General features: G+C 35.2%; 1 protein-coding gene across 2 annotated transcripts in view; it reads left to right on the top strand.

Annotated features, from left to right (window-relative positions):
- The window catches only part of ADGRG6 (adhesion G protein-coupled receptor G6), a 128,478-nt gene that overhangs the window by 81,737 nt on the left and 25,542 nt on the right, over positions 1 to 21,199 (top strand). For both annotated transcript variants that reach the window (XM_039869747.1, XM_039869748.1), the window contains exons 9-19: positions 985 to 1,047; positions 4,294 to 4,436; positions 6,862 to 6,973; positions 7,995 to 8,059; positions 8,659 to 8,860; positions 10,124 to 10,295; positions 11,654 to 11,794; positions 13,955 to 14,074; positions 15,675 to 15,720; positions 17,100 to 17,206; positions 20,838 to 20,965. In XM_039869747.1, coding sequence (XP_039725681.1) covers positions 985 to 1,047; positions 4,294 to 4,436; positions 6,862 to 6,973; positions 7,995 to 8,059; positions 8,659 to 8,860; positions 10,124 to 10,295; positions 11,654 to 11,794; positions 13,955 to 14,074; positions 15,675 to 15,720; positions 17,100 to 17,206; positions 20,838 to 20,965 — 1,299 coding nt within the window. The remainder of the gene's footprint in view (positions 1 to 984; positions 1,048 to 4,293; positions 4,437 to 6,861; positions 6,974 to 7,994; positions 8,060 to 8,658; positions 8,861 to 10,123; positions 10,296 to 11,653; positions 11,795 to 13,954; positions 14,075 to 15,674; positions 15,721 to 17,099; positions 17,207 to 20,837; positions 20,966 to 21,199) is intronic.

The following is a 21,199-nucleotide window of genomic DNA, read 5'->3' as shown; positions in this document are numbered from 1 at the left end:
AATTACTTGAGAAATAAAAAGTAGTGTCTAGTACTGCCCTGTATCTGATTCTACCTACAAACACGCACATGCATAAATATACACACATGCACCATATTCATGATCTTTTTAAAACTGCTCTGTATGATGTCATTTCTTTGCACAAAATGTTTAATGTTGCAGCAGTGGTTTTTAACAAAATATTTTGATCCTGAACCCCAATCATTTTTTTAATTTAGCCTGTACTCCCAAAATATCTTTGTGACTTTACATAAATTGTATATGTGTGTGTATATATGTATTACTTAACCAATATATTATATATTACAATATATCACAAATTAAAAGAGGACAATTAAATATAAATAGAAGTTCTGGTAATTTCTTCTCACACCCCAGATCACCTATAGTACCCCCAGAGTTGCATGTACCCCAATTTTGAGATCACTTTTCTATAAGACATCTACAATGTGATTGCATACTAGCTTTTCAAAATTATCTTCACTATTCTTCTATTTAAATACACTCCAAAATGCCCAGTAAATAGTATCATCTACATATGCTTCTCTGCACCTTGTTTTCACAGTGTTATACTTTAATTAGCTTTCTGAAGTCTATTTCATGAACTCTAAGCATATATTCTGTGAATGCAAGAGATGTAATAACACATAGAACGGGATCAAATAGTCAAATGAGTTTAAGAAGTACATTATTAAACAAACAAGCAGATTTCTATATCTCAGAACATCTCAGACACTTTAGCATCCTAAAATGCACTGTGAATCTTAAAAAGAGAGCAAGGGCACACACAATTGTTGAGCTTATTTGACTGTGAAGCTAGTTAGTCTCACGTACTTGAAAGAATGAAAACCTCATCACATACATAACTTTGAAAATACTGGCTTAGAATGTGCATTCTGCCTCTCTCTTTCACCTCCTCAGATTTTGTTAAGGAATTGTGTAACAGATGAGGTTGATAATGAATACGTGTATTTTTATTTATAGTTTTCACCTGAGCACAGGAGAGGACAAGATTAAAGTCAAGAGAAGCATTGTGAATGATCAAAGGTAACACTGAGAAAATCTTACAGAAAGTATAACGCTTTTTCTCTTGCCTCTGCTTTGATTGTCTGATAGAGAAATGAAAGCAATGACATAAAAGAGGAACATTTTAATTATGTTGCATATTTAGATTATGTCTAAATAATGCATACTTTTTTTTCTTGAAGTTAAAACCATAATATAGTAGACTGGATAAAAATGTACACCTGATGAAAAATAATTCAGAAATAGGATATTTAAAATAGATGTTATTAGTGTTAGTATTTCTGGTTTATTTATGATAATCCGTTACCTCTGATCTGAAATTTCAGGGAGAACTTCAAAGAAAAATAATATTTTCTTAGCTTTTTTAAAAGCAAGGTATGTATGTATGATAGCATCTAGTAATATGGGTAATAGCTGCCAAAATATTTTCTGTATTTTAAAGCCATCAGCTAATTTTCTGAAATCTCTATTTTAAATTTATAGCAAGATAATGACTAAAGCAGTCAGATAATTTAATGGACATGTTCACCATATATAATTAATTGACATATAAAAGCCAGCTGTTCAGAGTGTCATATAACAAAAAACAATCTAAAATCCTAAATGGAATAAATTTAGTTGTGTCCAGGGTACCATATTCTATCTCCATAAAATTAAAAAAAGAATTACTAGAAAAGCAAAAGTTCACATAAGTCTTGCTCAGTTACAATTGACTGAACTTAAATTATGGATTTATAACCTTAGTGATGGAATATACTTCTCTTCAGGTGATATATTCTTATTAGGAGAAGATTAAAATAAAATTCCATCTGAGAGTTGACCAGAGAGTTTTCTTCTTTTTTTTTTTTCTTATTCAACATTAGAAAAAAAAAGTCTTTAAAGTTATATTTGAAACTTATCATTCCTGTATATATTCAACAAACAAGATTGAGCCATCTGATTAGGAAAAATTGTTTTTATTTTCTAATGTTTTTTTTTCTTTATAATCTGACGTATAATGTATTTTCATACTATATTCTCGATGATGACAGGACATTTCTCCTCTATTTAGCCAAAAAATTTCTTCTCCAACCCTTACTGCTAGATCACATTGAGCCTTGAATAATGGATCCATCAGCAATCAGGATCCCTTTTCTGGACACTGTGTAACCATTGAGGCAACCCTGCTATAGAGTCTCACCAATGGGAGACGCTCTTCAAGAAGTCAGCATTGCCCTTTTTGGTTACTTACTGTGATTCTTCTACTCCCTGACAATACTAAAATCAGTCAACCTTAGTAGAGGTCAGCACCTCAATAACTCATGCTTGAAAGACATTTAAATTCATAGATTCTGTTTCCTATCTGTCAGACCACTGGGTGACATCACAGAAAATTACAGGGAGAGCGAACTAAGACAATATATATAGGAAAATCAACACATTTAGCTTCTTGGTACAAACTCTTGACATTGTCTTCAACTTTATTTTTATAGTCTTCCACCCCCTCTTTCTGTCTACTTTCTAATGCTCTTGATGAACCTTTATAGTCTCTCTCAGTTTTTCTCAAAACCTTAGGCTACTAGTTTTACACACACTCTTGTTTCCAAATTTTCCTTTTAATTTGATTGTAACACAACACAGAACCATAGCTTCAGAGAATGCTGGCATACTCTGTCACCTAGACAGACAAGAAACCAAAGCCACAGAGACTGGTTTCTTCAAATAAAGAATGATCGATGGTAGCAACAGATAGAACTTGTCTTTTTAGAACTATAAAACAGTTTTAGTTTTCGGGATGAGAGAGGAACATAATCCAGATAAGACCTATGACAAAGCATGGTCATTCTTGAATTGCTGAATTTGGTATTCAGTGTCATCCACAATACATCATGCTAATTATATCCTCAATAGTCAAGAGAAGTAAAAGATCACAATCCTAACTGTAAATTCTCAGTAATTGGAGTGGCCAAGCTTATCTTCCAATGATAATTTAATCAAGACATACTTTTCTTTTTTTTATGGGCTTTGTTAAAAATCAAGTTATCACAGTTACCATTCACATCATGTTTATCTCGTCCTAAAATATGGCTTATATATGAACATTAAGCAATAGATCATTTTAGAGATAAATTGCCCTTCAAAGTGAATTATGAAGACAGTGTATTTTGTCTTTGGAATTAGCACAGACACTTAGGAAACAAATAGAGCGATTCTTTAATTTCTTCTAAACTTCAATAGTAAGTATTTTACTTATTTTTTCTTTTCTTTTTAGCACCACAAATAAATTAATATTCTGACTTTTATTTTTACTGATACCCATAGAATTTCATAAATAGAATATGTCCTATCTCTCCACTGAGTAACGTAAAGTTATTTCAAAAACAACGCTACTGCTTTGTCTTTGGCATGTGGACAAACTGATGTTGATAATATAATGCCTTAGTCATATTCATTTATCCTCAGAATGTGAAGAAAGAAGTTCTGTTGTAAATCCAGAGCTTTCACATGTAAAAGAATAATATTCTCCTCCACCTGATAAAAGAGTGTCATTTAATTTTATCTCAATGTTCAGTTAATTTTGATTTCGATTATTGACTATGACTGTGATTATGGTTCAACAGAAAATTATATCACTTCAAATCGTAGGGCCAAAATTTGATGGGGCTTATTGGATACATTTCTGCTTCCAATAGAGGTATTATCTTATTAAAGACATCCAAGGTCAGGCAGTCTGTAAAGTTCTTCAGTAATATGCTGGCCCATCAGCAGGTATATTTTGAGTACTTACTTTATAACTTTTTACCATGCAAAGTACTTGCAAGTGTTTTATGTAGACAGAAAATCATTTATCACAATTCTGGAGAAATTGTAGCACATTTGTAAACGATAACAGTTTTAATAATTCGAAAGTCAAATGACAGTTCACCAGATTAGTTGAAATTTAATTTTTCTACCAAACTTTATTTTTGGCTATAAAGAAACAATGTAGAATTAATCACAAGTATGTCTTTTTCTGGCATGCATGCTATAAAATGTTGCTAAAAATGTTTCTCGAAAGAAATGAGGTGATATGATATGATGGAATCATCCGTGTAATATCCTATACAATCTGTATTGAGATAGTTTCAACATTATCATATATGCAGCAACAGAAATCTATAAGTGCTTTGGCATATTTTTGTAGTCTCATCACTTTACGATTATCCCTCTTACTATTATTTAAATGTTCCATTTTTCTACCAGAAATCCAACCAACCCAATGACAGTTTATCTACAATGTTTTCCTAGGTTGGCGGTTTGGGCCCTTCTAGTTTACAATGCTACTAACAATCTCAGTTTGGAAGGAGAAGTCATTCAGCAGAAGCTCTTGAAAAATAATGAGTCCCTGGATGAAGGATTGAAGCTATATACAGTGAATGTGAGGCCAGTGGGTAAGTGCCTTTAATTTTTTTTATTATAATATGTATTTTACATGACTGTATATTCAAGTTTAACTGAAACAACAACAAAACTATTTGTCCTATATATGTTGTTTGCTTATTTAAAGCTATTTTCTTCTGATGAATTTTTTCTGAAATTCATCATTGTGGTGATATTGTAACAAATGGGCGACATGGTTAGCATAAAAGATACCTATGAATCTAAGGTAATGAAAGAGACAGAGGAGAGTTTATACTCTCTTTAGGGACATATTATGAAAATACCAAGAGTATGAACAAAATGCCAGGATAGCCTTGACCAGAATTGGCTTCAATTTTAGAGATAGAGTGTATATATGTGTATATGGGAACTCTAATGAGGTAAATCTTATAAAAGGCAATTTCTTATTATGAAACATTTTTTTCTTATGTTTTCTATCTCCATCAATGAGTGATACCACTGTCTTTGCAGGAATAGGCCCCAAATCTGGGCGTTATCTGGGACCTAGATTCAGTTTTTATCTGAACGCCATTCACATTCTAAGCTCCAGTCACGTGGTATAGCTTACACTTCTCCAAACATGCCATGCTCTCTTATACCTCCTTTCTGTGTCTTTGCCCATGCTGCTCTTCTCTACTCTCACCAGCCACCTGCTCATCATCTACATGGTTTTAAAGGCCGCCCAGAGTCACCTCTTCTGTAAAGCCTTTCTCCTGTCATCATGTATAGATAGATGTCACTGTCTTTGAGCCACCACTTCATGCTGTCCAGATACCTAGAGCACTGCAGACATTAGAAAACCATAGTATTTAACTGGACTTGTTTGTGTTCTTATATATTTTTTCTTTAAACAGGAATTTCCTCTGGCTTGAGAACACATCTGATTTTTCTTTAACTTCCCATCTTTTACCAGGACCTAGTACATTCCCTAGCACTTAAATACTTAAAAAAATAATGAGGCTTGATGGGAATATTTTAGAAAAGCTAATGATCAAAAATATGGACAAAAAGTAAAGTTATTGTTCTAATGTTATTCTATGATTGTACCTATATAATGTTAGGTACATTAGTGGAGATCAAAGGAAAAGAAAGCTTTAATACTTTTCCTTAAATTCATGCAGGAGGTTGAAGTAGGGGAAGCAGGTTTATTCCTCAGCCTCTAAAAGCGAGAGTATGACTGAGGCCAGAATCACAGTGTAATGAAGAAGCAGGCATTTTCACTTCTACAAGGAACCACCCATCTCTAGTGTGTCAACATACACAGAGAGAACTCACAGTAATGGAAGAATGCAAATCATCATCATCATCATCATCATCATCATCATCATCATCATCAACAGTTTCTGAGCACACTTGGGAAAACTCTTGCTCATTAACAGGAAGGGCTTCTTGGGGGTGGGGAGAGTATAGCTGTCAGCCTTTTACGCCTCAGAGTCTCCACAAAGAAGTAACTTGATAAATGGTAATGCGTATATGACAAAGTAGCCCTGTGAGGACCAACACTTTCTCTATCCTCAGAGGCTGAGGAACCCAGAACAACTCTCTCCACATACTTAGCTGTTAATTTATACCACTTAATTTATATCCTACACTCTATTGTTTTTCTGCAAGTGGTTCTATGAAGAAAAGTTTCTACCAATTGAGAAAAAAAAAAAAGCCAAAGCCTGGTAATTTTATGGCTCAGGATATAGATGGAAAAGTCATTTAAATGTTCGAAAAGTGGTGACTGCAATACTTGTTCTCAGTAGTCTGGTATAACTTGCTATTTTTCAGTACCGAAATAGAAGATTTTTTGTTGTCGTTGATATATTGCTTTTATTTTGATATTTTTTTAAGTGGTCAAATATGAATTCTTTATGACATGACACTTACCCAGTGAGTTCTCGAGCAACAGGTGGGGTTTGAGGATGAAGGCGTGTGTGCAAGATGGTGGTGATGTCTCATAGGTGTCTGCTTGCCATTCTCCCAGAAAACTTTCAGGCAGAAGATGCTTTAAGAACAGCTGGAAATTTTTCCCTAAAATATGCTTGCAATTCAGTGACATCACCGTGAAGGCACTCCTTTGAAAAATGACCAACAGAGAATTTACGTTTTGAATTTTTCAGGACTGTCTTGATTTTATACAGTGTGTATTTTTTTAATAAAACTTCATTTTACTTATTTTATCTGCTAATGATTTCATTAGAATTATAATGTATTTTTCATGTTTATACTTGCGTGTTTTTATTTGGTGGTTTTGCAATTTTGTCTCTGAAATGTATTAAATGTTTATTTTTCATAACTTCTAAATTTTTACAAATTCTGAACATAAAAAACCTAATATTTTAGTATTACGTAAAATAAATACCTAATTACCGGCATTGTTGTTTCGTTCTCATCTTATACCTCTAACTTTATAGGTTAATATTTCTCATGTTAGTTTTTGCTTTCAAATAGGTTTTTGTCCTAGCGACGAGGATCCCAAAGGCTATCGTTGGCCAGCCATTTTACCTTCTGAATATAAGCTGCATTGTCCAGGGAAGTCCGATGTTTATGCTTCACGGATATGGTAATACTTTTGTTGACTCTTGCCAGCAAATGCTACGTCACCTACCTCTCCAGGGTTGCACATGCTACACTGCAGTTCCCAGGCATTGTATAATATTTAGAAAGAAGGGCAGGAATCTATGTGTGTGCCTAAATCATACACTCCATGAGGGTTGAAGATGAGGCAGGTAGGGTATCAATGAAAACATTTTTACTCCAACACACATGCTAATTCAGCCTTCTCCAAACAAAGATGGAGAAATTTGGAAACCAGAGGGTGGCTTTAGAGCAAAGCACCTTGTACATGGATGAGCCAAGCAAGCTCACCGACTTTGAATATGTATCTGAAATTTCAAGATTTTTAAACTATTTGGAGTAGCTATTATTGCAAGGGGAAAAGGCAGAAGAAGAGGGACTAAAGACAGGATCTGGGGTACGGCAGTCTGCTAATCCTATTCTTCTCCCTTCTCCCTACCTCCAGTTAGAATTTTGTTGGTGGAAGAATACAGAAACTGAAACTGCCCATGTAGAAATATTTTGAACTTGCTGTTATGTTTGATACATGGTGGGGAGGGAACATCGGAGGGAGGGACTATAGAGACTCACTAACTTGAGTGTGAAACGTGGCTCTGCCTCTTCCTGGCTGAGAGAACTTGGACAATTCCTTGACTTGTCTTAGTCTATTTCCTCATGTATAAAATGTGGACTGTGACCTGTGAAATCAACATCAGATTTTATTTGGAAAGTTCTTCAAGCAATATTTGACCTATGTTACCAAATATGCCTTTAACCTTAGTAACCTGGTGTATCGTATCCTAAGGTAGGCTATAGTCCCTTGCTAGTAATTTGTTTCCATGATTCATGCATCTGATTTATTCCAATAAGAATTTTTAATTTAAGTTTAATTTTAATGTATTACAGTTTTATTTTCAAATGAAACCTACCTAGATATCAAGGCAAATTGTAAAACTTTTCATTAACTAATTTTGTCAGTTATAATGTCATTTATGCCAAATACTCTAATTACTTTTTTTCTCTCATAGTTATCGTAGTCCAACCAACACAACGCTAGCCTACTGGGGACCTCCTGATATCTCCAATTGTTTAAGTAAGTGAACGATTTTTCTTTGGTTCTCAAAGACAAATTGAAATGACATCATACTTCATGGTTTTCATCCTCTTCAGACATATTCTTCTGCTGTATAATACTATCATAATATTAAAAGCTAGGCAAATAATTGTTTTACTTGCTTAAGGTAAAAACTACTGTTTTTCCTCATTCTACCTCTCTGTTGTATTCATTCTGAAGGAAATCAAAATTAAAACTGTTAGGGAAGACAAAAGTAATATATAAATCGACATTTACATTAATGTTTTATAGTTTTGTATTGTTTTTAAACTGCAAATGTATACTTATTTAATGATTGTGGGTGCATTTCTCTTAGAATTATATGTGAATATTGGTCCCTCTGTTATTTACCTAAGTTGCTTAAAAAGCACAATTTGTATATTACTAAAGAGAGAAGTTAGTCTCTGTATGTAAAGAAATATTTTTGTTCTGTGAAGATTGTGAATAGGGGTTACACACAGAAAAACTAATTTGCTCCTTCAGCTTTGAAGCTGAATATCATACTATGTTTAGGATCCTGGAAATGCTCAAAAAAAACAGGTAAAACTTTGTATGTTGTTTCTTTTGCCTTTTTTTAGGGGAGGCTGCCAATCAGATTTTAAATTTAACTGGAGATGGGCAAAACTTGAATTCAGACAATATTATCAGCATTGTAGAACAGGTCAAAAGAATTGTGAATAAAGAAGAAAATATCGATATAACTCTTGGCTCAACTTTAATGAATATATTTTCTAATATCTTAACCAGTCCAGACAGTGATTTGCTTGCGTCTTCTTCTGAGTAAGTATTTATTTTCTTCTGGAGAGTAAAATTTGTTGGATGCATGTATAGTTATATAATTTCTTACATATGTGAATACTTGTTCCCCGGAATTTGCAATTTAAATCTCTGAAAGATTCATTGATATTTCCCAAGATTATTCACAAACGGAACTTCAAATTCTTTTTTTTTTTTGGAGATTTTTAATTTATAAAATGATTGAGATTGGCTTTTGGCGAGATATTAAATAGTCCCAGAAAAGCATAATCAGTATTTAATTATTATCTGAAAAATATTAACTGGGGTTAATTCAAAAGATGAACAGACTATCGCAAATGTGAATTTATGACAGTTTTTTTTTTTTTTTGCTTGGAAGGAGACACTTAGAAAACATTCAGTTCATATCTTTTAGACATAACTTAATCACTGTAAGTCACTGTCCTGTGAACTGTGACATAGAATTGCCACAGCTGTCTACGGCCAGGCCACCCTGAACAAACCCAATCCTGTCTGATCTCAGAAGCTAAGCCGGGTTGGACCTGGTTAGTACTTTGATGGGAAACTACCTAGGAAGACGGGTGCTGTAGGTGTAAAAAATAAAAAATAAAGGATTGTAAGCTGACCAGGTCCTTGCAATCTGTGAGGTCAACTAAGGATTGCCTTGCCTTAAAAAAAAAAAAAAATTGCCACAGCTATGTGATTGTTGTACTTCTGAAATGAAAATGACTAGTGCAGGGAAAAAATGTGCCTATTTTTATACAATGCAGTTTATGTCCAGTTATGTTATTTGATGTATTAAGATATTTAACTTTTTCTGTTTCCTTCCTTTCAAACAAATTTCTTTGATGAATATTTTATATTTGTTAAAACAAATTATTATGTGGGTAATTTATCTTATCTACATAATAATCAGACTTTTTTTACAGTGTCTTACAGTTCAAAAAATAATTTTACTACATTATTTTCTTTGATTTACTCAGTTATGAAGTAGGAAGAGTGTTTTTCATATGAAGAAAGAAAAGCTAAGATATGTGAGAAACAGAGTGTTTAGTATGATTTAATTGTTGATTTTCCTTAAAAAATATATTTTTCTTGAGGATGCATTTATCACCATGATTCTGTGCATTAACTGCTATTATTGTGGCTTGGTGTGATTTTGTATTTATGTTAAGATCAGACAATTTAAACACAATTTTATTTGGTTTGTATTTTGTCTTGCAGTAAATCCTATGTGTTTACCTAAAATGTGTTACTTAATGGTGGTATTATTTGTCATTTCTTTAGTGCTTTAAAAACAATCGATGAATTGGCCTTTAAGATAGACCTAAATAGCACATCACGTGTGAATATTACAACTCGGAATTTGGCTCTCGGAGTGTCATCCCTATCTCCAGGGACTAATGAAATTTTAAATTTTAGCATCAGTCTTCCGAACAGTAATGAATCATATTTTCAGGTAATGAGCCAGTGGTTTCTTTAACTTTGATTTATTCAACAGATAAAACTTTCCGATCACCCTCCAGTTGCTCAAGGAGATATTGGTCCAAGGCGTGGCAGGCAGGTCCAAATGCTGACCAAGGTCAGTGGTAGTGTAGCCGTAAGGTGTGTGGACACATGGAGGAGGTAAACTTTCAGAGCCTCGGTGATAGGGGTGGGCAGCTTACCTTCTCAAGAGATGTTAGTAGAACTAAGTATTAAAGCATGAGTGGGGGCCACCCTGTTGGGAGTGGGGGTCGGGGATAAGTTCAGTCAGAAGAAAGAGCTTTATTGAGGGCTCAAAAGTGGGAAGAAGGATGCTGTATTCTCTTTGCCAGTGGTTCTTCCAGGTGTGTGTTATAATCACACACGTGGAGAACTGGTCAAAACAGATTGTGGGATCTCATTCCCAGAGATTCTAGTTTAATGGGTACAAGCGGATCTCCAAAATTTGCAGTTTTCAGTTCCCAGGTGTGGCTGATACTGCTGGTCTGAGGATTGTATTTTGAGAACCAGTGATATAGAGGGCTGGGAAGGGCAGGTGATGGAGAGGCTGGACAGGAAAGCTGGGGCCACATGAATGGAGAGCCTCTTTGACCTGCTCAGGCGACACTTCAGCAAATAATTTTCAAGTTCCTACTGTATACTCGATAGTGTTGACCACATAGGCCAATAAAATGATTGAAACATCGTCCTTGACATGGGAGAACACACAAGTGGCATGTAATACTTAACTGCGGAGATAAACCAAGAAAAAATATTTTAAAATCTGAATGTAAGAAAGAACTTTATTCTCCTCTTAAGGGATAATTCTATTTGTCATTTTAATGTGAAAACTCAGTCAGCCTCAGTCTCATTTAAAGTATTTGCAGGAAAACACTCTCTGGCCTGATCTGTGGGTTCAGAAAAAATGACATCGCAGAGTGTTCAGAAAACTTCAGCTGCTCTATGTGGAGATACTCACTTTTAGTGATCAAAAAGATTAACTCTACTCATTTTTTTTTTTTGGTAGTTATTTTTCACTGCATGTTTTGAGAAAAGCTCAAAATCTATAAAGTGTAAATCCAGTTCTCATCCTTGAAAATGTTAACTGATCTGTACATTTCTCAGTTGCCTTCGTTAAAATTGGTTTTGCCACATTAGCAAGACTCGGTGAGATCCATGCCTTTGTCCGTAGGGGATTCACCAGGAGAGAAGTGACTGTGGTAGAGGTACAGGGAAGCCTGTCCTAGCCAAGATGATAACTGCAGTTGTTCTCCTGTCTTACTCAGCATGTGCAGTAAAGTTATTATTGTAATTTAATCGTGATTGCTCGACCAATATATCTCTGTGTGACAGATGGACTTTGATAATGGACAAGTGGATGCATTGGCTTCTGTAATTTTGCCTCCAAACTTACTTGAGAATTTAAGTGAAGAATATTCTGCATTAGTTAAAAGAGCACAGTTTACTTTCTTCAATAAAACTGGACTTTTCCAGGTAAGTGTTCATTAACTTATTATTTTTCAGTTGCAAATTGAGTGTCTGCTCAAAAGAAAAATAAAAGTTCAGATTCCTTGAAAATAATAAAAGTAGAAAAATTCACCTGTATTTTTAAAAATTAAAATTTTAACTTTGTTCGAATATTTTATTTCAGATAATTACATGCTTATGAACAGATGTGTTCATTAAAATATTTTTAATAAATCGGATATTAGATGAAGACTTGCATGATACAATTAGAAATGGAATGTGTAGAGAACTTACTATTTATCATTCCTTTTGTTAAATATTTATGCTCTCCAGCAATTTAGACTTTCAGAGTTAAAGAAATTGTGCACCAAAGAAAAGGTTTTGTTTTGTTTTGTTTTGTTTTGTTTTAATTCAGCAGGAAGGACTGTTTACATAATGAGCAGCATTCTTGGCTTTAATCAGTTTTCCCATTAGTATTTCAAATGACCTTTGGCCTTCACACATTCCCAGAGTAGGGTGGCATTGTGCTCAGCACATATTATCATTTTTATTGGCATCATTTCTAGATACTAGGAAATCCACTGCCAGCAAACGCCGGTGACCTCTGGTTGCCTTTGAAAGTACAACCCAGTCTAGAGCAGTTTTATTCAGCCTTTTAAAAAAAAAAAGTTATCTACTAAATTGAAGATACCAGTGTATATTAAACAATGAGATGTATGTAAGAGAAAGTGGCAAGTCTCAAGGAAATAGACTACGGGTTTCTAATGGATCTGCCCTGTATGCCACGTGTGGAGGAATGGCAAAGTCAGCCACAGGTGGTAAAGGGAATACTGTGGAATCATTTACAGTAATTAATTCCAAAACTTTAAAGTTTCATCAACAAATGTATTAAGAGTGAGCTATATAAAATTTTTGAGTAGATTAAGAATATAATTACATGTTGTACTCTGAAGATTTAATAGCCATGGACATACAAAACTGCATTTGTCAAAAGTATTTGAGGCTTACAGTCCTGTTACCTTTAAAAACAATACAAAAAATGCAATGGGTGTCACAAAATGTGAATGGAGGGACAGATGGTGGGGCAGAGGGTCTATTTAAAGGAGAGATTGAGCCCAGTGGGAGGGGTTTGCAACAACTCTTAGAGTTGCAAGAATTTGTCATTGTTTTATTTTGAGTCTTATCTTCATCACACCATCTTTTCCTTCTCTTCTGGCATTTCCCAATCAATGTTGTTATTAGGAAACATATGTTTGGTTTTTAAAGTAAATTTATAGCAGAGAGAAACAAATTTAAGGGTTCTGTGGTTCTCCCCTCACATAGTGAACAAAGTATGAGTTGGTTTTTTTTTTTTTAAGAAAAGGCTGAATATCCCCAAGCCATAACTGACTTTATTGAGAGTGACCACACCAAAGTAATAAAAAGCTATATTCCAGATGCTGAGATTGGTTTGGCATTTAAAAATCCTGCAATTATTCTGAAACAACTAAGTTTATAAGCTGCAATAAAGAAATTCAGGAGGTTTGACAAGAAACACAAGGGCCAGAAGAAGGGCTGTCTCACTGGAGAGACAGTCCATTGGTCCCAGTCATTTTGTACACAGATTCACTAATTTGGTTTCTTGACAACCCTCTCTCTGAAGTGGAAGCTACAGATGCCGGCAAGTATACAATCAGGGAAGGTAAAAGTTCCGCATGGGGCTTTAATCCAGTAGAGTTACAGTTAGTTTAAATTAGTAAACACATCAGGCTGTTGGCAAGATGTGAAAGATGAATTATTTTTGATTTTTCACACCATATTTTCTTCATACTTCTCTAAAGGAAAACAACTTCATCTATTTTCTAGAGTAGGGAAGTGATCTAATTGTTTCACAGCTTTTTATGAGTTTATATTATTTATGGGTTTGCATTGTTTCAGATGTTAACTGGCTGGCATCAGTCACAGCAATCAAGAATGAAGTTTTATGAACATTGCCTTGCTGCATTGGCTCATAATGTCCTCTCAATGTATTTATTATAATAAGGGAAATAGAAAAGCTGTTTCAGGAAAGCCAGCAATTTGAGCTTATAAACAGGATGTTCTATAATTGAAGATCTTAAGTGTAAAAAGTGCTGACAGTTTGCTTATTTTGGAGCAGCAAAATAAAATAAAAGTGTGTACTTCTGACTAATACACATGTTTTTAAAGGATGCAGAAACCAAGAAAGGCACCTTAGTGAGTTATGTGATGGCCTGCAGTATTGGAAACATAACTATCCAGGATCTGAGGGATCCAGTTCGAATTAAAATCAAACATACAAGAAACCAGGTAAGAAAATCCTACAAATAGCAGTGGAGCAGAGGCAGAGTATTTCAGAGCAACATGGGATCATTTTTTCCCCATGAAAAGAAGTAACTGGCACTTTTTCTAAGGGGGACAGTTTTCCCAAAAGAGGACAACAGCTCGTCAGGTAGTACTGTAATGCCATGGTAAATGGTGACAACCAGAGAAAATTAGTCTTATTCGGAATTCAATAATCAGGAGAATGGGAGTGAAGAAAAAGGCCACTATTTCTAAGAAATGACATATATTACTTGAGATAAATTAGGTGCAGATGCAGTTGTATAATCCTGCCATGAAAAGTTTTTTGTTTTGTTTTAACATCGGAGATCGTTGCTACTGGGAAAGCAGAAGGCAAACAGGTCGACTTATTTTTTGAGAGGTTAGCAGTTGTCTGAGATCTTGGCACATGTTCATTTTTGATTGCTTAATTACCCTTGCTCTCATTTGTTTATTTGATAAAAATTATACGGGGGTTTGTATTGTTCCAGGTGACCCAGGCACAGATTTTTCTCCTTTTTATAGAGGATCCCAGTCACGATTCCACTGTTTATTAGGCAGGCAGGAAGGCAGGCGGGAAGTGAGCTGCTTGATAAGGACTAAGGCTTGAAAGTTAAGTCATCTGAGAACTAGCTCTGCTTTGTCACGGAACCCTCTGACCTCCATGTTTTACCCTTTGAACTCCTTTGTTTCAGATCCTTCATCCATACATAATTTTTTTTTTTTTATTGTGATAAAATATACATAACATAGTTTACTATTTTAACTATTTTTAAGGGCACGATTCAGTCACATCAAGTAATACACATTGTTCTGCAGCCATCACCACGTCCATCTCCAGAACAGTTTCATATTCCTCAACTGGAGCTATGTTCCCATTGAACGATGACTCCCCATCTCCCCCTCCTCCACACCCTGGCATTCTACTCTCTGTCTCTTTGAATTTAACTACTCTAGGTACTTCATTTAAGTGGAATCATACAGTATTTGTCCTTTCGTGACTGGCTCATTTCACTTCACATAACATTTTCAAGAGTCATCCATATTATAGCATGTATCAGAACTTCTCCTCTTCTTGAGGCTGGATAATATTCCATTGCATAATACATATATCCCACGTTCTGTTTGTCCATCCATCCATCGATGGACACTTTGATTGCTTCCACCTTTTGGCTATTGTGAATAATGCTGCTGTGAACATGGATATGCAAATATCTATTTGAGTCCTTTCTTTCAATTCTTTTGGGCTTATACCTAGACATAAAGGAGAATTTTAAAGATGAAGTAGGATTATAGTATAAAGAGCTTTCTTAAATGCTATAGCATTTTGCGATGGGACATATATAGTAACCTTTAGATAAATGGGTAACACAGTTCCTCATGAGGTTATAGTTAGTTTTCACTCCAGCTCTTTGTGAGAGGAAACCTCCCTAGACTGCCTGCCATTCTTCAGTCATGTTGGCATGACTAATGCGGACCTACTTCTTTGTGAAAACCTTAGCATATTACTCTTTTCTCCTATTCAAATCATATGATTTTCTATTTATTCCAAATGCAATTTCACATGTTTATTCTTATGTTAATATAGGCAGTGCCTCATCCCATCTGTGCCTTCTGGGATCTGAACAATAACGGTACGTTTTAAAATATTGGCTGTCTTAATAACAACGGAATTTTAAACATTGTACATTTTTAAACATTGTGCAATTTTAAACGTTTTCCCTTAATTCTACCCTAGACCAGAGTGAGCCACAATATAAAGATGATGGCAGCTGAGCTGCAAATTTTAGTTTGAGGAGCTTAGGAAGTAAATTCTAAAAAAAAAGTTGCTGTAACTTTTTATTTGTTGCAAGAGGAAATAGGCAGGCCAGACTTTTTTTTTTAAATCAAACAACCTCTTTGATTTCAGTTATTTATTAAATAGAGTATGCATTTTTATTGCCATTTTAGATTAATGTCAGTGTACACTTGATCTCATCCTTCTGGGACACTTTGGAGGATATTATTTGATATTCACTAAACATATAATTAAAAATCCAGCTTGCAGATTTCAGATTATGGGATGAAGCACACTGAAGGACTGTAGATACAAGGATGGTTATAATGGATATATATTACTTGAAAGAAATGAATTGCCTCTAAAATGACATTTGACAATCAAGAGAGAAAGGCAGAATTAAGAGGTTGATCACAAGGTATAATGTACGAAAATCTCTTCAGAGCCTCTCCTAAGGGTCACCTTCCCTTGGGAGTGATTCCCCAATAGGATAATCATCAACAAATAAAATCAGTGCCAGTGCAGGATAACGCTTCTTGGTCGAAATGTAGTCTGAAGATATCCAAACCTCTTTGTGATGCTCTTTATCACAGCTGGAAAGATTTTTGTTGTTGTTGTTCAGTTTTCAGTTACATAGTTTTGAAAAGTTCCTGATTTACTAGATACATAGTTTAAAATATTACCTTTCAGTCTTAAAATATGCTTTAAATATATGAGTTGCTCCACACCATACCATAAAAGTCAGAACAGGGATATTAAAGGCATTTATCATAAGTTGTCACCATGTGTGACTACTGTGCACATTAATAGCATATTCCAAGAGAGACTTTCTTTGTTCTCATGTCTTCACAAAAATATACTCACCCAAGGGGAAAAGATGTGTTGATCTCCAGAGACTTCATTAGTATATAATGCATTCGAAAAGAGATATTCTTTTTATGGGGGGTTATTTTATAATTTATTAAAAATTAAACTTGAACCAAACTTTTGCAGAACCCCTGAGACACTTCAATGGATCACAGTTGAAAATCACCTACTAGATAATCTCTAGCTGCCCACCCAGCACTAACATTCTGTGATTCCAGGGATCTAAAGTATTCTAACTATTGGCAGTTTTACAGATAAACTATAAGGCAGAAAAGATTGAGGCGTATTTCTCTAACGAAGATGTCATCCACTATAGAGAAGGAATGACCTGCTGTTATTTTCATACTGTTTGTTGACTTCTTCCCGCAGAAGGTTCTGGATTTTGGAACACATCAGGATGTGTTGCACAAAGAGATTCGGACGCAACCGAGACGGTCTGCCTGTGCTACCATCTCACACACTTTGGAGTTCTGATGGTAGGGGAGGATTTCTAAACTCATTTTGAAATGATAGAATTTTGGAAAGCATACTTTTATTTGTGAGTCAGCCTTTTTTAGCTTATGTATTTGGGGAATTATTTCCAGATAATTTTCATCTGTGCCCTGAATCTTGATTCTTAATGAAGAATATAATTAGCAGAGATTATATATAAAAACGTGCAAAAGTAATTATAGAAAAGAACTCTACTTTTTTTCCATAGCATTAACCGTGATGATAAATAATCTTAGAAACCAAAAACTGACCGGGAGACCATTAAATTAAGAGAGAAACAGAGTCAGGGAGACAGAGAGAGGGAGGGTAAGAGAGAAAAGTTAAAGAGGAAGAAAATGTTGGGTTTTACTAACATGGAAGGGAACTGTGAAAAGTTTGATCAAAAATGTTCTTTCTTGTAATATTTTATCACTCAATATATATGAATGTTACTTTGTACCAGGCACTGTGCTAGGTGAGCAAGCTGTGACCCAAAATAACCGCTATCCTCCTTCTGGAGATCACAGCCTGATAGGACAGACCAGTGACAAGGGTCACATGGAGTCTTTAAGCCTGCAAGAGGGATGAGGGGTGTGACATTTCTCTCACTATTAGGCCTTCATATCATTCTTTCCTTCCTTCTTTCCAATGGCCTTGTTTTAATCTCATTAGCCAGCCTTTCCATGGTTCTAAACAAAAATTAGATTGCATTGACATATTTTTTTCATCCCACCAAATTTTTAAGCTTTTCCCTACATCCAATGACTTACTTGAATTCACCCAGAGATTCATAGCTTTACCTTATACCTGATACACTTGTGCTTTTGCAGACACTTTGCTGGTGCCCAGTGCCCCACTTCAGATCATAGCAGAGCCATTGTTTCTATATAGTTTCCATAAAAGGATCAAACCATATTTTGCTTTTTCAGTTGGAAATGCGAGTAATGTGTGCTCAGGCAATAAAACTATTCGAATTCAAATCAGAGACATCAGGTTATGTTTATCCCTTTTCTTAAATCTTACACCCACTTCCTGTGGGACTGGGAGGAAGCAGTGAAAACTGTGGAATGTAGTATTTGGCTCATGAATCTATTTGGCCTATGTAAATGGCCATTGTCCTATGGCGACCCAACAAAGTTGTAATTTTCCTGATAGTCCAATACATAAATGCTCTGCGGAAGAAGAACAAGCCATTTAAAAAGACGACAGTCATAGAAAGTAGCTTTTTAGCTTTCTCAAAATATAAATATTTTTTTCTTTACCGCTAGAGAATGGAAACAATTAAACTGTGGCATGTTTTCGCTAAGTGATTAAAAGAAAAATTTCTCAGTTTTCTTTCATGCTCTTTTTCAGAAAACACTTATTTTGCATGATTATTCACTCAGGTATATAACCTTTCGCTTAATGGATTTAACTATTTTAGCCGTGTTTGAGTATGTATGTGTATGCTTGAGCATGATTCTGTGTGTTGTAAGTCTACTATCAGTTAAATGGATAAGAGTAACACATGCACTATTCAGAGATGATTTATATGTAACAAAAGTTTGGCTTCCCATTACTTTGAATGGTCAGTTTCTTCATATACTGTTTAAGTATATGAGTTTGTAAATATATATTACTTTTTCTGTTGCCATCTGATTAAATAACTAGTTTTACATGTATTTGGACATATACACTTTTTTTTTTTTTAAATTTTTAGTGCTATCTCTCCGTTTTCCATGCTGGCTGCTTTTGTGGGATTATAAACAGCTGGATGAAAACTTTTCCAGAATTTATCTTCTAGCAATGTGCCCATATCCTTTCAGCTTTTCCAGACCACTAAAACTTTATTAAGTCTTTCTTGATTTACAAACTTTATATTCACTTGTATGAGATAGTCCCAGAATCTACATTGCCCTGTGACACATGCACCATGTGAGATGTCTAAAAAATGTACCTCAGACCCATAATTGTATCTTCTAATACACAAATGTATGAAGAATTTAATATCCCCGCTACGTTTCTTTGTAGTAAGACTGATTTTTGTATTTTTAACATTAGTACATTGTCATGTTGGCTAGCTCAGAGGAATTAATATATTTTTTTAATATCCTTCATTCTCTAAAAGTACAAAACAACATGAGAATTGTGTGTAAATGTGTACCAGTGAACAGCATTATTTTATTTAATTCACATTTTAAGTCGTGGCTTTAATTATGGCTTGCAAGTCAACTGCCTAACCTAGTTGGAGCCAGTTTTTAAACGGTAATGACAAATCACTTGGAGTTTCAGCAAGACCATTTCTCAGGCCTAATGAAATCTTGGACTAACGAAAATGTTGGTTGAGGTAACTTATCTGTGAGTCAAGTGGCACTGACTCAAACCCCAACCCATGTGCCATGGAGAGTCCCATGTCTTCCCAGTGTTCTGAGGGATTCCAGGGAGAAGTTAGGGAAAGTTGCCCTTGACCCTGAGCCCGTGCACCTGCCTAATTCCATCACCGTGTGTTTCTTGGTGTCATGGAGGTACCGTCCCTGCTCCTAACTGCATCAGCCAAACCTGGAACTAAGTCCCATCTCTTCATTCACACACAGACATGGCACATACAAACACCACTTACTGTAGGAGGCTTTTATGTGAGTACCAGATTTTATTGACATTTTGGTGACTATTAATGAAAATAGAATGAAAAACTTACAAAATGGACATTTTAAAAAATAATTTAAGACCTAAAAGTTTTAACTAGATATTCTTTTTGGAATATGTCCCTTCTCCAGGAAGGCTCCATTACGAACATCTGCATAATGAAGGGGCCTTTCCCCTCCAATCAGGATTGAGTGGTTGGTTTTAACTCATGATTTATCCTGTCCCAATTCCTCAATTAAGGGAGAAAAAATTTTTTTCTACCAGGCCCAGACTTTGCAAATCTGCCTCAGTATAGTAAAGTTAATACCTCTTATTAATATTCTAGAAAGCGTTTACTTCTTTCCATTCCACAACCACCCCTAACTCTTTGAATGGTGCCCTTTAACATCTATAGGAACCAAAAATCTATGACCCCAAACCTCTAAAAAAACTTCTAAAAATAGATAAAGTCCACCCCACCCCATTTATACCAAGCTTTGGAATGACAACACTTCGCAACCTCAGCACCATGCTCAGAACCCAGCAACCACAGTGCAAGCACCAGCCTCTGGCCATCTGCTGGCTGAGCCCCTGCCTACTGGCCAAAGAACTCAGGGCCCACCTGAGGGCTTGGCCATGTGGAGGACCACCATGGCCTCCATTTGTACTTGTGCCGCCAACCCTGCAAATGTTAGGAATGGGCTTGATAAATATGTAAGGCAACAACCTTCTCTCCAATTTCTATTGCGGAATCCAGTGGTTTTACTCTTCAAGTTATACTGCTGTACAAAGAGCTTGGGTAACCAGGTAAAGAATAAAAAGCAATATGTAACTCCCTCAATAGTACTACATTTTTGTTTCATGGCGTGATCCACAAGAGGATAAAAAATAAAATTTCACTACTGTTTTATACTTGTTTTTAGCAGCAATGATTGAGCTGAGATTCTAAGTGCTATCAATAGACTTTCCAATAAAACAAACAGCATTCCCATGAAAAGAGATTCTTACAGCTGCTTCCCATGTTTTGTGTAGGATCTTCAAAGAACATCCTCACACATAGATGCAAGAAACACTAAAGTTCTCACCTTCATCACCTATATTGGGTGTGGAATATCTGCTATTTTTTCAGCAGTTACTCTCCTGACATATGTTGCTTTTGAGTAAGTATTTTCTATCTGCTAAACCCAGTGCTAACTGTTCTAAAACACAAATAAGAATATCGCCTCAGCTTCTAACAACTTTTATGACCTTTGTGAATCATGTAGGTTGGTTCAGTTTTAATGTTCAGGTTTCTTGTAAGATATATCATGTAATATGAATTTTCTAGCTATAGCATCTTAACTTATAATCACTGTATTTCTACTGATAAAATGCATTTGAATCTAACATGTAGG

Source organism: Pteropus medius, unplaced genomic scaffold (assembly GCF_902729225.1).
Source record: "Pteropus medius unplaced genomic scaffold, Ma_sr-lr_union100, whole genome shotgun sequence".
NCBI lineage: Eukaryota > Metazoa > Chordata > Mammalia > Chiroptera > Pteropodidae > Pteropus > Pteropus medius.
This window is presented reverse-complemented; position numbering and strand designations above follow the sequence as displayed.